The sequence below is a fragment of the Hemicordylus capensis genome, chromosome 9 (genome assembly GCF_027244095.1).
Source record: "Hemicordylus capensis ecotype Gifberg chromosome 9, rHemCap1.1.pri, whole genome shotgun sequence".
NCBI classification, from domain to species: domain Eukaryota; kingdom Metazoa; phylum Chordata; class Lepidosauria; order Squamata; family Cordylidae; genus Hemicordylus; species Hemicordylus capensis.
Window position 1 is genome coordinate 22,451,357 of NC_069665.1, and position 12,775 is coordinate 22,464,131.

General features: G+C 45.5%; 1 protein-coding gene across 4 annotated transcripts in view; it reads right to left on the reverse strand.

Annotated features, from left to right (window-relative positions):
- The window catches only part of ABCC12 (ATP binding cassette subfamily C member 12), a 60,659-nt gene extending 48,122 nt beyond the window's left edge, over positions 1–12,537 (reverse strand). For 3 of the 4 annotated variants that reach the window (XR_008311177.1, XM_053270346.1, XM_053270347.1), the window contains exons 1-10: positions 12,341–12,537; positions 10,689–10,874; positions 9,976–10,131; positions 9,328–9,475; positions 7,911–8,144; positions 6,762–6,935; positions 4,850–4,997; positions 4,507–4,655; positions 2,391–2,498; positions 1,699–1,950 (exon numbers count right to left, since the gene is read on the reverse strand). Coding sequence is in view for 2 of the 4 variants with exons in the window: in XM_053270346.1 (XP_053126321.1) it covers positions 1,699–1,950; positions 2,391–2,498; positions 4,507–4,655; positions 4,850–4,997; positions 6,762–6,935; positions 7,911–8,144; positions 9,328–9,475; positions 9,976–10,131; positions 10,689–10,874; positions 12,341–12,372 (1,587 nt within the window). In the remaining 2 variants the exon portion in view is untranslated. Of the gene's footprint in view, positions 1–1,698; positions 1,951–2,390; positions 2,499–4,506; positions 4,656–4,849; positions 4,998–6,761; positions 6,936–7,910; positions 8,145–9,327; positions 9,476–9,975; positions 10,132–10,688; positions 10,875–12,340 lie in introns of those variants that run through there. The other variant, XM_053270348.1, reaches the window with a different exon arrangement.
- Positions 12,538–12,775: the final 238 nt, after the last annotated feature.

Sequence of the window (12,775 nt, forward strand, 5' to 3'; positions counted from 1 at the left end):
CACTTTGGCTACTGAGGCAGGAAATCTAAATGGTGCCTCCCAACAACAGCAACAGTTATGAGAACGTTGCGCTGTTGCCCGTTTCAGGTTTTCATTGTTTGGTTTACATGGTTTGTTTTTGAACTGTAGATTTCAGGTTTTGTAATGTTTTTATGGTTGTCGGGACCATGTTTTGTCTGGGAAGTGGAACAGAAATACAAATAAACAAATTTATGATAACAATCACTGAACCTGGATGCCTCTGTGTTTTTCTCTTTATTGCTCCTCTTTTAATTTGGTTTCTGTTGATTTAAATTGAATTTTTCCATGTTTCATTTTTGTCGTGAGCTGCTTTGGTAGGTTTTGGCCCAAAACATGGCAAATGTTAATTTAAACTGGCTGAAATAACCAATGAATTCATTCCCTTTACTAATGCCCTAAAGAAACAGGAAGAAGACGCGGAGGAGGAGGAGGAGGAGGAGGAGGAGGAGGAGGAATACTGGCTGACACCCTGACTAAATTACTCAAGTAGTAGTGTAGTAGTAGTAGTTAGTAAGTAATAAGTAAGTAAGTAGTAATTAGGGCCTCCCCTAACTGTAAAGGTTGTCCAACCTAGGAGTAGAGTAGATCGTCCAACCGGGGATAGACCAGCCTCCCCTTAACTGTAAAGTAGTAGTAGTAAGTAAGCAGTAAGTAAGTAAGCAAGCAGTAAATAAGTAGTAGTAGTGTAGTGTAGTAGTAGTAGTAGTAAGTAAGTAATAAGTAAGTAGTAGTAAGTAAGTAAGTAGTAGCGTAGTTTTAGTAGTAATAGTAAGTAAGTAAGTACTGGCCGATATGGTTAAATTTCTTGAGTAGTCCACTACTAGTATTAGTTATCATAACTTTAATAATACTGGCTGTCATCCACAAAATTACTAAACAATAGCAGGTCATCATACTAGTAGTAATACTGGCTGACAACCTGACTACATTTCTCTAGTAGTGGTGGTACTAGTAGTAATAGTGGCTGACTAAATTACTCAGTTAATGTCCTATTGAAATAAGTAGTCCTTTGAGAGTAACTTCTGAGTAGTACTATTGAGTAGCATAGTCTGGATGTCAGATCATCATCATCATCATCATCATCATCATCATCACCATCATGATCATCATCAAAAAATTTATAAATCACTTTACACTCAAAAAGGGATTTCAGGGCAAAACAGCTACTGGCCTCATCCACACGTAACACGGAACCATGGTTCTGCTCCCCACCCTCACTCTCCCGTCCAAATTCAGACATAATGGAGAGCAGGGAGTCTGCAGTCAGAGAGACTGCAGAGGGGAGGGGGAACTGGCTGTGCGGGCTTCTTTCTTGCATGAAGGACAACTTGCATAGCCAATCACGGCCAGAGAGAAGGAGGAGCCAGAGAAAGAGAACCCAGGCTGTGGCTACAAATCTGGGTGCAATGCAGGCTACGCTGAACCTCAGGTTGGGGAGACGAAACTCACTACAACCCGAGGGTTTGAGCTGGAGTTCCAGAGAGAAAACCTTGGGTCACTCACATCGCCGAACCGGGTTTGCATGCATTCAGACGTAATGCTTTGACAACTTCTGGCCCCTTAAACTCCACTTCTGTGTTCCATGTGAATGTGGCCACCGTCTCTGAATCTCTGCATAACCTCTCCCCCAATTTAAACCTGACCTCAGTTGAAGTTTCATTGCTTTGGTATACCTACTTTCTGCAGAGTCACGTTTATGTTATGCAGGGCAAAGCCACTGTGGCTCTTCTTGTTTGATGTCGAAGAATGATCAGCGTCTGCACCTGTCTTGGCCTTGCTTTTCACTTTTGAAATCGCCGCCTTGCCACTTTTGGAACCCTTCTCGTCCGAGGTGTCCCAGGACAGGGTCGCATTTTCCAGTACAAGGGCATGCTTCGACTTCTTCAAAGGCATCACGTACGCCGGAGGGACTTTAATTAAAAGAATATTCTAAAAGAGAAGCAGCAAAGTCGAGAGCGACGCAAAACAGAGGGGCACCTTTCATGGGCCCAGAACAAACAAGAAAAATGTGCTGGGCATGAGCAGACACGATGCCTGTGTGTTGCATACAGGGTGCCATCTTGGCTGGGCTATCTCCAAATGGTTGTGTGAACTAGCCTAGGCTAGAGCGGCTTTCTATCTTGCTATGTACCTAAGATGATCTCGGTATTCAAGCAGGTTTGTGTGAAATCAGGCAGCCCGTTCGATCAGGGAAAAAAACCTTTCCTGTCATTATCTGGGTTCAGCAGTCATAAGGATGTGCTCATTGACAGTGAACCATGATACAGTAAAGAACCTCAATGAGGAAAAGGCCATGGCTGTGGGTTTCACATGTACCGGCTGCCCTCGAACGACACTGATCACTTGCAATCACCGTCTTTTGTGTTTACCTTCAGCCTTCTTAGCGAAACGCTCGCTTCGGCGGCGGCTTTCACCGAGAACGGTAAGATGGCAATTGCAAACTTCATTACGTTAAACATCGCAACCACACTGAAGGCCTGCAAAAGGAAAGGCGTTAACGGGCTGTTAGTCTCTCACGAGGCTGGTGGTGCATCCTGTCATGAGCAACACGTGACAGGCCGCAGGATGCTCCATCTGCCTCATAGTGGAACATTCACACCGTTGCTCAAGAGGCGAAAATGGCACAAACACAGTCGAGCGATAGTTGGCCATTGGAGAGCATGGCTATCCATTGTGCAGTGGTGTTGATGTAATCCTTGCCTCTGGCTTGGATGTTGACGTTGCGCAACTGTGTGAACATTCTGTTATCGTACATGAGACCGCTGGGGGGAAGGGACCGGTGTTCCCCACAACAGAGATTCCCAGATGTTGTTGACTACATCTCCCATAATCCCCAGCTGCAATGGCCTCTACAACCATCTAAGGGTATGCTGTAATCCACAGGGCCATCTGTCATGCTTAGTTCCTTCAAATAGGGGGGAGAAGTAGGGCTGCATACATAGGAGCTCCCTCCTCTCTTTTTCGGCAGTAGGCTGAGCAGAGTCCTCTGGGCCTTTGCTGCCTACCGTTCAGAGGAAAAGTTGACCATCGATTATTCTAAAGTAAAAGTCGTGGAGGTCATTCAGACAATCAAAAACTGTGTTCTATCCGGGTTTGGGAGCTGTGTGTGCTCCGCTCTCGATTTCCGGTTGTGTGGAAGCAAGGTAGGAGGGAAACCTGGGTAGAAGTGATGGTGTGGAAGCAAGGTGGGAGGGAAACCTAGGTAGCTTTCCCTCCCACCTTCCTTCTACACCATCACTTCTACCCAGGTTTCCCTCCTACCTTGCTTCCACACAAGCGGAAATTGAGAGCGGAGCACACACAGCTCCCAAACCTGGGTAGAACACAGTTTTTGATTGTCTGGATGACCTCATATGACCTCATGATCTTTACTAAGAGCCTAACTAAACAAAGATGGCAGATACAGTTTAGGCTGTATAAATTTCGAGGATTTGTCTTCCAGGTGTCTGGCCCCAGGAGGGTCCAGTTTGCCCATGTCATGAAGACTGCCCCAAAATGTGTAGCAGCAATCCTCAGAGCCTATTTCTCAAATGGAAGGTCGTTTATTCCTTCCACATTTAGAGTGTTCCAGGGTGAGGTAGTTGCTCAACTGTTGCATGGATCACAGTCCTGTGTTTATAAGGATTTTCGCCCCCTGGAGGTAATCTAGTCAAAGTTTGTTTGTTAAACAAACAAACAAACAAACAAACAAACAGAAATGCCTTTGATGGGCTGCTATGTGTGTTCAACAATGCAGAAACAGATACTTATGAAGGTGCCTTATATTGAGCCAGACCACTGGCCCATCCAACTCAGGACTGCACAACTCAGCCCTTCTGCAGATGTTGGCCAACAATTCCCATAATCCCTTGCTATTGGGATTATGGGAACTGTAGTCCAAAAACAACTGGAGGGCCAAAGTTGGGCAGCCTGGTCTAGTTTAATGTTCTTTGGCTCACCAGGGTTTCAAACAGAAGCCTCTCCCAGCCTGATCTGGCGATGCCAGTGCTTGAACCCAGGACCTGTTGCATGCTAGACAGGTGCTCTTCCACGGATCCACAGCCCTTCCTTAGTCTACTTTCTGAAACTGACCTGACTTTTTAAAACTCCAAAAAATGGGGGGGAGCTGGTCTTGTGGTAGCAAGTATGAATTCTCCCCTTTGCTAAGCAGGGTCTGCCTTGGTTTGCATTTGAATGGGAGACTGCACATGAGCACTGTAGGATAGAGGTCTGCTCTGGGAAGAGATGGTTCTGCTCCCTCCCTGGCATTTCCAAGACAGGGCTGGGAGAGACTCTCGCCTGTAACCTTGGAGAAGCTTCTGCTCGTCTGTGTGGACAATGCTGGGCTAGATGGACCAGTGGTCTGACTCAGTATATAGCAGCTTCCTATGTGCCTAAAAAGCTGTGCCTGCTTCACTAAGATCCCTGGTGCTATGGAAGGATTATAAAGCCCATCAGGGACAAAAGAAACAGACAAAATTGTCGCCATTGAAGGTAAAAACTTACAACAGAAGCTGTAAGTTCTTGCTTCAAAAGACTGTGTAAGGAGAACGTCATGACAACCGCCAGAGTGGTTACAATTGGTGTAAGGGCCGAGTTCATGCTCTGTACGTATCCGGCTTTTTCCAATATTTTCCTTTCTGCTTTCCTAATGCCTACAAAGAAGAAAAAGACATCAGCTTATGATAATATGAGCAAAGTGCTAAATCATACGTCCTCCAAGAGAATGATATGTAATTTTGTTAAATTACACCCCAGTGTCTCCAATTATCAATGAATCACAGAGATTGTAGAGAATGACCCAGTTAAGGGACTTCATTGGCATGTAAAAGAACGGGTTTTCCTGTACCTCTGACGGCGGTGACAAAAGATTTCTCCCAAGCATACATTTTGATCAGTTTAATGCAATTCAAAATCTCATTCATGACTCGTACGCGCTTGTCGGTCACCAAAATGGCAGCTCGTCGGAAGACAGTCGTCAACTTGGCCATGAGCATCTAAGGAGAAGAGGCAAAATGGGATGAAAGCAACCTTTTTAATGAAAACTGAGACCAAGACTAATGTGGATGGGAGGAAATGGCCATGTTTATTTGGGTCAAAGACCGTAAATAAAGTACGATGATGGCCGTGTTTAGGCACGTGATGAGTACCTGAACATGATTAGGCATTCCTTAAGTTGGGTCTGGGTCTCACAGTACCACTTCCCCCATGCATATTTATTGTACCTTAATGAATACATGAAATATGTTAATAGGTTTCTGTAATAAAATCTCTGTGAGGTACCAGAGCTGGGAGTTTGCAAGAGAAGGGATACACTCTTTGAGACTGATCTGGAACACAGAAACATAGGAAGCTGCCATATACTGAGTCAGGCCATTGGTCTATCTAGCTCAGTATTGCCTTCACAGACTGGCAGCGGCTTCTTCAAGGTTGCACGCAGGAATCTCTCTCAGCCCTATCTTGGAGATGCCAGGGAGGGAACCTGGAACCTAGATGCTCTTCCCAGAGCGGCTCCATCTGATGCTTGTAACATTGGCAAGGGGCACTTCCCCTCATAAGCTTTGCAAAGAGTCTGTAACATTTCACAGGCAGGAGGCCCTAAAACAGCACAGGTTTATTTCCCACGGTTTTGCCCTTTTGCGGGCAGCCTCCCTGTATACCAATTCCGTCACTGCGGGGGGAGTTTCAATCATGTACAGGGTTTTCTATTCCCCCAGCCCCAAACTAAACTGGTATACAGTACATTACTGTACTAATTCAGAATAATGCAATCCAGCCTCTCCTTAGGTGGTGTTGGGTACTGAACCTTAAACCCCCCTGCACAGCAGTTAAGAAGCATGCAGGCTGCTCCCAGGGGGTTAAAGTTTAAATATCCAAACTTAAAGTCCTCCTTAAATATCCAAACTTTAAGCCCTTAAGTATCCAAACTTTAAGTACACAGCAGCCTGTGTACTTCCCAGATGGCATGTGGGGAGGTTTAAAATTTAAATATCCAACCCCATGCACCAGCTAAGGAACCTAACCCCACCAAGTACTCAAATATCATGGTTTCGACATTCAAAGAACTTTCCAGAAATGTTACCCTAGTGATATTCAAGGGCCTACTTACTACTTACTACTTACATTGCTATATGAGAGCCAACAATAGGAACATAGGAAGCTGCCACATACTGAATCAGACCATTGGTCCAGCCAGCTCAGTATTGTCTACACAGACTGGCAGCAGCTTTTCCAAGGTTGCAGGCAGTAATCTCTCTCAGCCCCATCTTGGAGATGCCAGGGAGGGAACCTTCTGCTCTTCCCAGAGCGGCTCCATCCCCTAACCCCTGCTAACTGGGCAAAGAGGCACCTTTTAATGTGGTGATTCTCTTTATTTAGCAGGGGGAGAGTAACTGGCCCTATCTACCCCCTGCACAATACCTCCAGTGACTGTTGCTGGTGTCTATCATCTTATTTATTTATTATTTCTCTGTGTAAACTGCCCTAAGCCATTTTTTTGGAAGGGTGGTATAGAAATCGAATAACTAAAATAAAATAATCAATAATAAAGGCAAGATCTTACAGTGTTCACACTTGTAGTCTCCCATTCAAATGCAACCAGGGCAGGCCCTGCTTAGCAAAGGGGACAAGTCATGCTTGCTACCGCAAGACCTGCTCTCCTCAGGCTGCAATAATATTGGAAGCATCAAATAAACCATGATGCAAATAATCCACTTTTCTTTAATGGCTACCAAGCATGATGGTTTGGAGCCCTTGCTCACCTGTAAGGGGATGAACATAAGGTAAATAAACATCCCCATGAGCGCAGTGGGACCTAGGATGAGACAAGAATAGATGGCGCAGATGATTAGCAGCACAGGCACAGTGACCGGTAGGGGACAAAACAAGGCCGCTTCATATACTCGATAGCCATCATTGGTTAACACGTTGATCACCTGAAAAAGAAAAAAGAAAAGAAAAAAAGCAAGGGCTGTGACAATGGGCTGGATCGGTCAGAAAATGTTCTTGTACTCTGTGCTTTTTCAGTGAATTGATAACACCAACAGCAGGGCAGTTGACGCACCTCTGAGCAGGGGGCGGCCCTTTCATGAGGCGAGGTGAGGCAGTTGCTTCAGGTGGCAGATTACTGGGGTGGCCGCAGGGTGGAGGCATATGCTGGTAACATCCCAGGGTGCCTCCACCCTGGATGGAGTTTCATACCCTAGGGATGAAAAATAGGTGATAGCGTCATTGCACTTGCAATTTTCTCTGTGATCACCCCTTCTTTATCCCTACCCCCAAACCATGAGGGTAAAATTGCAGTCATGTTTTGCACAGAGGAAAGGGTTCAGGTTTGGGTAACAATGAACAAATTGTTGTGCTCCCTCCATGGAGTTATCTTTGGAGGGCATTCCTGTCCATTTTCATCCTCTGTAAACTTAAATTCCTCTGTAAACGTAGATAAAATTGTATCATAGTTTTTGTTAGCTGTTAAAACATCGTTTCAAATTTGGCTACTGCAGGCCCGATGGTCACGACTATCAAAGCAGGAGGAACACAAGAAAAGCCAGAAATGTTTCCATGCTATCACCTCTTTTCCATCTCAAAGGGTGTAGACCCTGTCAAAGATCACAATGAGCATTCATCCCACACAGATGATACCAATCACCCCAGTTGGTTCATCTACCTCCTCTAGAACTGAAACTGGGAGGGGCTTACTGCTGTCCAAGGGGGCAGGCAAGTCTGTTTTGCAATACCCCCGCCTACTGGAACGAGTGGGAGGTAATAAGTGGGTGGTACACAGGAGCGCATTGTTTTGCATAGCCCCACCTACAGGAATGAGCAGGAGGTACAACCCGCTCAAGGATCCACATTCAATAGCCAAGCATCTCCAGGTGGTCAAATGAGGGAATGTGATTCCGAAGGCTTACTTCTCCGACTGAGATGTGCGTCAGGCTGTTAAATGACAGCAGTTTCTCGAAAGCAACTGTCGAGATTGCAACTTTCAATCGGATGGCAGTGCGGTAGTTGATGGCCCACGCCAAGGACCAGAACACCACTTTGCAGATTTCTGAGGTGAACAGCCCAATGCAGAGGCCAATCCCTGTCAAATCATCATTGGAACTGCTTTCGGCATGCCAGAGAATCTTATGGATGATCACCGTCTGCAAAAGAATTTCTGAATTATTTCGAGAGCGGGGAAAGTGAGTCACAACAGCAACTTTATTTATTATTATAAATATGATATTTGATGGCAACCTGTTTCCTGGGTGGCTCACAGAGCGAAACAACAAAATAACTAAGGAAAACAGACAATTAAAACCCATAAAGCAAAGGAAAAGATTACAGTAAAATACAAATAACGTATTTAAAACTTCTTCTTCTTCTTCTTCTTCTTCTTCTTCTTCTTCTTCTTCTTCTTCTTCTTCTTCTAGGCCTGGGTGAACAGAAAGGTCTTCCCCTAGTTCTAAAATAAGAAAGTGATGATGCCAGGTGAGCCCCACTGGGGAGAAATGGGGTACCACCACTGAAAAGGCCCTCTTCCTAGTAGCCACCCACCACACCTCATGTGGCAGGGTCTCTGAAGTGGACTCAAGGTCGAGGCAGGGGCATATGGGACAAGGCACTTTCTTAGGTTAGGCCTTTGGATCTCCGGTGCTTTCCACAAGATGCAGTAAAAAGCAGGGTGACTTTGTTGACCATATCTTTAAATGGGCTCAGAAACTAGGCAGATCTTTCCAGCCACGAAAGAAACCTTCACTTGAGGCACAAATGGCCAGGAGCAAACTATCCTACTTCAGACCCATTATGCAAAGACACAGCTCCCTTGAGAAGTCCATAATGCTGGGAAAAGTTGAAAGAAAGAGAAGAAGAGGACAACCAGCAGCAAGGTGGATGGACTCGGTTCCAACAGCAATGAATGCACCACCGAAAGATCTTAAAGGCCAAGTTCTCCCTCTCTCCGCATAAGACAATTACTCTATCTATTGTTTTCTTAGCCTATGTTTTAGTCAGTAATAAATATCAAAGTCCTGTTTCTCAGTCAAAGTTGCTTCCTGTACCATTGCTTATAGAAGAGAAGTAATTTCTTCTCCTATGTTCCTAGCAGCTCAGGAACTAGGAACATAGGAGAAGCATGCTCTCAGCAGCTTTCCGAGGTCTCAGCAGCTTTCCGAGGTCTCAGACAAGGGATCTTTCAGCCCTGCTGTGATCCTGAGTAGCATGACTGGGGAGTGAATGAGAAATCTTCTGATGGCAAAGCATGTACTCTACCCTTGAACCATGGCTCCCTCCCTTAAAGTACTGAACACTTAAACATACTTGAAAATATGCTGTCACACCACTCACCGGTCCTAAAACACCAAAAATGATGCATGTGAAGTTGGCCACTGCGTCCATCAAAATTCTTGTCTTCTGAAACTGAAATGCCACTCTGAAGACCGAAGCTTTTTCGGGTCCAGCTTTTTCCAGCTCAGCCTCCCAAAGGAGTTGAAATCTGTCGAGAGCCAATGGCCACATTGCATACTTCCTCAGATCAAGAGCTTGATTAAAAGAAACCACTTCTGCTATCAAAATAAAGTCCAGGTCTTTGCCTTATCGGTCAAGTAATAAATGGATCTCAACCTTGATCCCCAGATGTCGTTGGCCTATAGCACCCATCATCCCCCGTCATAATGGCCTTTGGCTGTGGATAATGGGAGTTGTAGTCCAACCATATCTGAGGAGCCATGTTTGAGAACCCCTACCTTAACATGTCAGCAGAGGGAGTGTTTTTACAACCTGATAATTTGCAAAGGGAATTAAGGAAGTTGACAGTAGGGAAGTGAATTTGCCCAGATGCTGATGTTTTAATTGTATACTGTTTTGCGACCAGCCTGAGCAGTATCAGACTAGAGGGGCGGGATATAGATATTTCAAACAAAACAAAAAGAACAGTCACATGTGGGACATTCATTCATTGCTCTTACACAGACAGTTTTGTGGAAACAGTACTACCTTTTGGCATTTGGCTCCGAACTATCCAGATAAGACAACGGGGGCAAAGTGTCCACGTCCAGTGCATGTCTATATCCCCTGTACATTAGGTAGGAAAGCCAGGAAAATGTGGCATAGGAGAGGAGCCCAGCATCGTCTATCGGATTCACAGAAGATCTGCAAAAAAAGGGTGGGGAACCATTACGGCAGTGTCCTTACAAGTTGGCTTTGTGGTGCTTGCTTGTGTACACGTGCAAGCACAGAAAATGCTTGGGAAACACAGAGGTGTGTGTGTGTGTGTGTGTGTGTGTGTGTGTGTGTGTGTGTGTGTGTGTGTGATTTTCACCGATTCCCCCTTCTCTTGAAATGCTCCATGCTACCCAGAAATAGGTCCCTGAGGGCCGCATAGCCCTCTGGGACCTACTTCCAGGGCTCATAGAGCAGTTGTGGGGGAAAGTGATGGGCAAAAATATCTTCTCCACACACAAGCAAGCACCCATGTTTCACATGCTAGCATTGTGCGCATGCCTTTCCCAGCTGCATTGACTAGGATGATAAACTGTAAGCACCTCAGGGCAGGGACGTGCTGTCTTATAATTTGGAACGTGCTCTGCACACTGGTGGCCCCCAATAAATGAATAAGTAGTCAGCAAAGGATGCTTGCCCCACCACAAATGAGAGGTTGGACTCTTTTTCCCCCCTGAGGCTGCCTTTGAAATGTGTTCTGGACTTGCCTTGCCCTGAAATGGAAGGGAATCAAGGTTTGTAAGCTCGGACCATATTTCTGAAAGAAGGTCCTCCTGTCACCTCCTTGGTTCAAGTCGGGATGCGGATAACGCTTGGAAGATTCCACTCTGACATGGTGGTGGTGGTGGTGGTGGTGGTGGTGGGAGGACTTGCTGGCCAGATTTATCCTTGAAGTAAAAAAAAGAGGCCATGAATTTTAATGACTTTCCTTTCCATTTCCTGCACTTTAAGAAAAATGAAGCTTTAGTGGGAGTAAAATCTTTGAAGCACATCCACTAGTATTGTATCGCCCGCTCACTGTCCCAAGCAATGTTTGCATTCCGTTGAATTCCATTTAATTTTTATCTCAGCTTTCTTCCACAGAACTCAAGCTAACATACACAGATAAATAACATTCCCACCCAGTTTGGCCTGCACAACAACCCTGTGGGGTAGGTTAGGCTGAGAAATGGTGACTAGTCAAAAACTACCCCAGGAAGCTTCGTGGCTGAATGGAGACTTGAACCCAGGTTTCCACAGTCCTAGTCCAGTGCTCTACACCAGGGATTCTCACCAATAGGTCCCCAGATCTTATTGGACTTCCATAATCCCCAGCCCCAGTGGCCTTTGGTTGGGAATTGTGGGAGCTGAAGTTCAAGAATATCTGGGGACCCAACGTTGAGAATCCCTGCTCTACACTATACTGGCACTTAAGAAAATCCACAACACTTCCCACCACAACTCTGCTCAATGTTATCCCAACTAATACTCCAGTCTTCCACTTTCTAAAAACAGTAGCTAGAAGATGACCACCTTGAAAAGTAGCCTCCTTGAAATTCAGGCATCTGCTGAGCTAGCAAGACTACTGGGTGGGAAGGGACACATGTGGGGGAGGAGTCACTGTTGGGAAGGAGGAGCATATAGCTCCTCCCACAATTGCCAACTCCACCCCTCTGGATGCCAGTTCCTCCCCAGCTGGGCTCTGAAACCTGAAATGAATTTGGCTGTGGGAAAAATATATGGCATAACTCAGAGGGGGGCAATTTCAGGGACGAACTGGGGGTCAGAGTTCAACCCCCACTTCTGCTGATGATTACGCTCTTGAAATGCTCTGCTCTCCACATTATTATTTATTATTGATTGATTTGATTTCCTACCGTCCTTCCCAAAATGGCTCAGGGCAGTTTACATTAAAATAAAACAAAAACCAATTAACTGTTAAAATCAAAAACTATAAAACATAACACCATTATTAAAACATTTGAAACAATTTTTAAAACCCTGTTAAACCAGGCCAACCCTTTACAGTTGAAAAACAGTTGAAAAACGCTGGAAGGCCAGACCAAACAGATACGTCTTCAGGGCTCTCCTGAAAGCCAACAATGAATTTAGACTACGGATCTCTGCCAGGAGTGCATTCCACAGCCCAGGAGCAGCTCCAGAGAAGGTCTGCCTCTGAGTCGCCACCAGACGAACCGGTGGTAAGTGAAGATGGACCTCCTCAGATGACCTTAACGTGTGGTGGGGATCGTGCAGAAGAAGGCGCTCTCTCAGATAACTCGGACCTTGCCATTAGCATTGCAAGGTTGGGACCCCTACTCCCCACCCCCAACTCCTAATGTTAACTTTGGCCCTTTGATACAGTGGGTCCAGCACTTATCTCTTTTCGTGGGTCTTTCTTTGATTCTTCATTTTTTTAAATTTCTGGTTCTATTTATGACCCTCTGGATATATTTTCCTCTTTCTCTCTCTCTCTTCTTTGCTTTCTTTGTTTGTTTCCACCTAGAAGGAGGCCTTGATCTTGTCGCTCTAATTGCATCAGCTTCTTCCTCTCCAACTGCCTGGTTCAACAGTCACTCTGTGCCTGCACGGAACGTTCCAGTTCCAGTTCCGACATTCCTTCCCTCCTCTGTCTCCAGCTTCCGTTGAAGAAAGAGCACCCCGTACATTCTGTCCTGCGATGGATTAAAAGTTAGGAGTGTCTACTGAGAAGGAGGAAGGTCTCAGATGCACAGTTCACGCGTCCACAATGTGGACAAAACACGCTTGCAAAATGTTTTCTCTTGAAATGCAGAGGTGCCTGCAGAGGGGAAAC